This window comes from Diaphorina citri, unplaced genomic scaffold, assembly GCF_000475195.1.
Source record: "Diaphorina citri unplaced genomic scaffold, Diaci psyllid genome assembly version 1.1 scaffold73643, whole genome shotgun sequence".
In the NCBI taxonomy this organism is placed as follows: Eukaryota; Metazoa; Arthropoda; class Insecta; order Hemiptera; family Psyllidae; genus Diaphorina; species Diaphorina citri.
The window spans coordinates 4,245-10,314 of record NW_007450806.1 but is presented as its reverse complement, the minus strand read 5'-3'; the positions used below and the strand labels follow the sequence as shown (position 1 = coordinate 10,314).

General features: G+C 37.8%; 1 protein-coding gene across 1 annotated transcript; it reads right to left on the bottom strand.

The window, feature by feature from the left end:
• Nucleotides 1-239: 239 nt before the first annotated feature.
• On the bottom strand, nucleotides 240-1,537 carry LOC103524000 (mitochondrial import inner membrane translocase subunit Tim17-A-like; the record flags this gene model as incomplete). The annotated part of the gene is made up of 3 exons (XM_008489007.3): nucleotides 1,373-1,537; nucleotides 939-1,084; nucleotides 240-463 (listed from the first exon to the last, which is right to left on the bottom strand). Coding segments are annotated over exons 1-3 (371 nt in total), but the record flags the coding sequence as incomplete, so codon positions are not given.
• Between the last annotated feature and the right edge of the window lie 4,533 nt (nucleotides 1,538-6,070).

Genomic DNA, 6,070 nt, shown 5'->3' with positions numbered 1-6,070 from the left:
TTTGGTACTTGTGCAGAAGTCACGTCCGTGGAATATTGCTACCAAAGGAACTGGCACAAACAAGCAGTGACCAGTGTTGTTACATGGTTAGGTTAAATGCAAGAAGGAGTTTTCACAATTAGAGCAGTGATTAGTGTTATTATAGGTTTAGGTTAAATACAAAAAGGAGCTTTTCTTTTCCACGGACGTGACTTCTGTATAATTACCTATTTTTTTACTTTAAGCAATTAAAATCTAGCCTTTTTAACTTACCACCTATCAATGCACTTCCCGCCATAGCAGGAACCCCATTTCTGGCTGCTAAAATTCCACCCGTAGCAGCTCCACTGATAATAGAATTCCATGGGTCTTCCTTCTTCCGTACATAGACTAGAGAACAATCTATCGTTGAGAACATGGCACCCCATACAGCAAAGTTACCGGCTAAGATGGGAGACTTTTGTTTGATTGTGGTAGTCATTCCCTGAAACATGAGAAAAGGAAAAGTTAGAGTACTAAAACAGGAGAGAGAGAAAAAAGGAAAAATTGCAGGATTAAAACTTCCTTATGGATCATAGTTAGGAACAAATTTTCATTGCTTACTTTATTATTGAGTCTTTATTTGTTCATTACCCAACCTCTTTTACAAGAGTTAAGTTCAAGTATTCAACCAAATAATGGGCTCTCACTGTTTTATTGGGTATACATGTAATTAATAAAATAAAAGACGATTTTCTTTTATGATCATTTTTAATATTTTTTGACAACTTTATTAATTGATTATTATTTTTTTATTGAAAAACAACAAAAGCGTCACCCAAAAAGTCCCGCTCATCATAACGCATAATTTAGGTACTTCCTCAAATAGGCCCGATTGTAATATGAAACACAAAAGGGCCCGTTTGTTATACACAACCCAAACACTCACGGACAATAAATTAACACCAAGATAAACTTACCAAGAACCTCCTGTTCATACCACTGGGGGCATTTCTGAAGCCTTTGATTCCGTGAAATAGAGCTCCTCCTATCAAACCCATTGTGAATGCACCACCGCAGTCATCAACAATCCTCCATGGACATGGCTCTCTAGCATATTCTTCCACTGCAAAAGGAAAATATCATCCATTAATAATAAAACAATATTTCTTGTCTCTATGAATCAAAGCTGAAAGGTAACGGGTACACAAAGGTCAAGGTAGTCTGTGTTATCAGTAGGTGTCTACCTTCATATTGAACAGAGCTTCCTTGAGAGATATTTCAAATGCACTTGAACTTCCTGAATAAAAATGCAAGGTAGATAAAGCACAGCATAAACCGGATACATAAGAATAGGTAGGTATAGTGAAGTTATTTGGGGCCTAGGTTGCACCATCTGATTGGAGCTACTTACTTTATTGAGATTTATTGATGTCCGGACTAACCAGGTACTGCCTGGCTTTACTGAACCTTAGGTAATGTTGCGGACACAGAAGAACACCTTTTCCTTTCTAATTTTGGCCAAAAAGTCTTTTACTGGAGGAAAATTGATAAAATGATAAAAAGAATATTTTCAATTTTTTTAAAAGTGAGGTTAGGATTTTTCAAATATAAAACGCCTGCATTTGTTTTGAAATCTGGATAAAATGCAATGTGCACAACATCAAGGCTATTGTTAAAGGAGGTGTGCTTATTTGTCACCTCTTTTTTTCCAAGGGTTTTTGAATGGAAAGAGGAAAATAAAATAGATTTGAAGTAAAAAAAAAAAACGTATTTGGGGTAGTTTTACAGGGTATCCCATCCAGTTTTCACCTTTGAATTGAATGTGCCCAGGACAGCTTCGAAAAAAAATCAAGTTTTTTTTTCCTCTTCCGCTTAAATCGTGCATCGTGTGAAAATGTCTTTACAAAAAACAACTGATAATGAAAAAGCGCGCCAAATTTTAAAAATTGAAAATCTTTTCAAAAAAAATCTTTCCCACAGACCGAAACCGAAACACCGAAAGTCCGAAAGTGATAACAATTTTGATAAGGAACGAGGGACTGTTGGTTACAATAGACTCTGTAATTTTCACTCGTAGGAGGTACCTACTTTTGGTTGGTCGACTCAATTAAACTACATACTGCTCACCTCTTTTACATCTTCAATTTGTGGGAAAAGAATGGGATCGACGAAAAAGACCCCAAGGGTTGAAGCGCTCGAGACCTTTTAGTTTTAGACTTGCCTACACGTTTATGATTTGAGGTCTCCTACTTCTTAAAAGACAATCCGAGCACCAGGAGCCTCTTCCAAACTATTTAGCATAGGTTCTTTATTAATCCGACGGGGACGAGTGTATATCTATTGTGTATATTCTCAGCATCTATCGAGATAAAATTTGAAACAACAACCAGAATGCCACAAGAGTTCTATGTATCGAAGAAATCATTCCCAGACAACGAGCTTCTTTTAAGATCTCTTTACATTAGAGACTCCTAAAATTCATGGTAAGGGTGCATATCCGACTTTCCCCTTCAGCGAACGTCCTTTTTTGTTATAGACACAGGTCTCATTACGATACCCAGATTGTGTGGATTCGTTTGTATAGGCTTAGTACTTACAGCATCGATCCGAAAACTTACCCTACGAACTCTATTGTGTGAGAATAGTCTCGAATAATTCTTGAGCCACCGAGCAACTCACCTATTAAAGTGACAGGAGATGGGGTGGGGACTATTAGTCTGATAAATTGCCACAAGTCTTAGACTCTTCGTGTTCTCTGATATCTTAAGGATATAATAGCAGATCAACCTTCTTGTAGTCTGCTGTCAACCACGCTTAGTACGTTGAACGTGATCTTGTACACCCTCGCCCTTGTTTGTTGTCCTCAATTTCTTAGGATACTCGATACACCAAAATCCTTACAGACACTTACATCGTAGACTCCGCTCCGACGGTAAATTGAATTCGTTCGACGAACCAGTATACTACTGATAGGACTTCTGAAAAGGGAGTCTAAAGTGTCCGCCAGAGTTAAACAAAGGACCTCCAAGCTCTTCGTAACTATCCTGAAGATCCTCCCGATTAGGAGTCCTCTCTCAAATTCTATGAGTCGAGTAGATCGCGGAGTCTGCTAGTGCGCAATGATTGGTATTTTATTTTCTCTAGATAGATATTCACTTGAGTGTGTGGATGTTCGTATACCCCCCCTCCGCAAGAAACCCTTGTCTTTGCATACAATCGCTAAGAACTTGCACGGCACAAACGGCTGAAATATGAGGAACTGATGGCTTTAAACGAAATCTACTGAGGACATTAGCAGAATACTTGCTATTGTGGGAAATCTGTATGTTCATATCCATAGAGATTTTATGTTATCATGGGACTGTATGGTCACTATTTTATTTAGTATTACTCTTAGTAAAGCTACAGTGTCCACGGTGCGGAAAGGCAGCCCCGCGAGAGATAAATGTTGTAGATTAATTAGGTCCACCCTATATTATTCGCAAATGTTACAAGAAGGCAATTATTCTGTTATAACCAGGTGGTTTCGTAGTAGATGTCAAAAAATATAATGAGGAAATGTGTATAGCTAATAGACACTAAGACTTAATTCGCTATCTAATATAAATTTAAGCCCACCATTTGAGTTGTTCCGCCGTGGAACGAGTCAAAGAAGTCCCACACACATACCAAACACCGTAAATTCAGTTAGAATATAGTAGGTCCGTGTTTAAATTAGTGGCAGAAGAAAGAGTTGTTTTCAATTAAGTTGTTTGATTCCTCGTGTGTTCTATGTAAAGATATCATAGAGGAGGTTCTTAGTATAAGTATATTATAGAATATAGTCTAAACAAAACATCTCTTTTCCTTATGAATAGTATAATCTCTGTTTGGTAAATAACTAAATCTAGCTTGAAATCTCACATTCATGGTGACGGGTGACTGGGTGTTATAGGAGTGAAATAAAAAGGAGGTACATGGTCTTTATTCAAACGTATGACAAACACTGTTACTCTAGAAGACTCGACTATGAGTCAATATATTGTTGTGATTCGTGTAGTATCTTCAGTACAGTAACGGAATAAAGAGAACATTGTTCGGTACGATAGTAACGGAAATGACTAATAGTAACCACTATGGTTTTTCAGTATATAATTGTCTCCTGCTCTACGATACCTTACCTGATTGGTTGACTCTTGTATACGAAATCGCGCAAGAAGTATATATAACACAGTTCTGGTATTAGAGTCTCCTGACTTCTTGTTGCAAGTTTCATTATATATGGTATATAGAAGTAATTGTAACGAGTTAGTTAACAGACTACTGGAAATTGAAGTTCCGTCAGACGTTGTTTGAATCACATAGTCATAGATACACAGCAATAAAGTTACATGCGTATATATCCATATCCTGCTGTGTACAATTACAGTACTTCTAAGAGTAATTTTGGATGAAACTCGTTAGGAGAGAAGATGAGTTATACAATACGCCGCAGATATCAAGATTGAAGACCGAAAGATAATCTCGGCTCACACGCTGCTCAAGTTTTAGAATCCAAAACTAGCATCGAGGTTATATTAAGAATAATATGTCTATAAACGATTATATAGTGGTAGACGACGTTCTCATAGAGAGAATCCAGATCCTAGTTGTTCCAAAGAAGAGTTGAGCGCAATCTTACTTCCTCTTTTTCTTAGTACCCCCAGTCCATTTTAAAGACCAAGAGAAAACACACATCCTAGAGTGTGAAAACTTATAACTAGACTTTGTCATACGTTCCACTTCAGGAGTGGCTTCTACGTGGACCAAGTTCTCACCGTAATTTACGTATCGTTCCATTACGGGTGAGGAGCGGAGTTCTTTGCTCTTGTTGTACCCATAAGTTAGTGGTCTGTGTCCGCGCAGGTATATCCATCTGTACCTACATGAATAAAAAGTTATTATATTATTGTTAACCTTTCTTTTTGTGGGTTTTTTATCGAGTGTCTTACGCTCGCTCGCTCTACACATATCTGACAAACAGCCACTCGCACTCATCCATAGCAGGTTTGGGAAAATGGATCAAATCCCTACTCTTAGTATGAGATAGAACACTGTCACGATTGACAACTTACTGGTGAGACTTCTGTATCATCTCTGTTGACCCTGTCGTATACAGAGTTGTACAACAGCTGTGGTTACATCTAATCGTTGAACGTGTGTATGTGTGTGTACTCAGCGTCTCCTTAATAAATGAGGAGGATAAACTAGGGTGGACTACAGAAATAGTTAGCCTGATTCTTAAAACTTGTTTTATAACTTCGAGCATACTTGATGTAACGATCAGCGCTCAGAGGGAAGCTCTACTATGCTCTCAATAAAGACTTGATTTCATACTAGCCTTCCGAACATGTACAGCGTAATGCGTGGTGTGACGGTCGATTAACTGTCATCCTGTTCGTTCATTATCAAGAGTCTCGTTCAGCTAAAACCTCGCATCTTACCGTAGCGCAAGACAAGTATTAGATCCGTACAGTTAAGTAGATCACTATAAGAAACAGTGGCTGGACTTTTAATTTTACTCTATTTTCCAATATTTTTAAGATAATAAAGACAGAAAGAGAAGACGGAGATGTAAACCGTTAAGAGGTCGGTGTTGTATTATTATGGTTCTTTGATTCCATTGGAAAATCAGTGTGTATGAGGACTAGTGTACCCCGTTACCTGGTATGACGCTTAGTAAATAGCAATGAGACCTTACACAACACTTGCCTCTACCATGACACGCAAAATATGTTCTACTTCACAGAACGATCCAGCGTTCTGAAGACGTTTACAGACAATAGTATAGAAACTCATTGTTATTGCAAACGAACTACAAGATCTAAACTGTTACTTAGACACGGACTTTTTATATCATTCGAAGATTGAATGCTATAAATTGTGGTCGACCCGCTTAAAGTCTCTCCTGCGTGTTCCTTCTTACCTACGGTCGAATTTAATCCCAACGTACTTCTCACGAAACTATAGCTGCGAGGACGAAATGAAGGTATAGTTATTAAACGTTGACCATCTAAGCAAATGATTAGGTGCTATTTAGGGAAAATTTATAGCTATTTTGGATTAATGTGGAAGTATAGTTCACATAGGG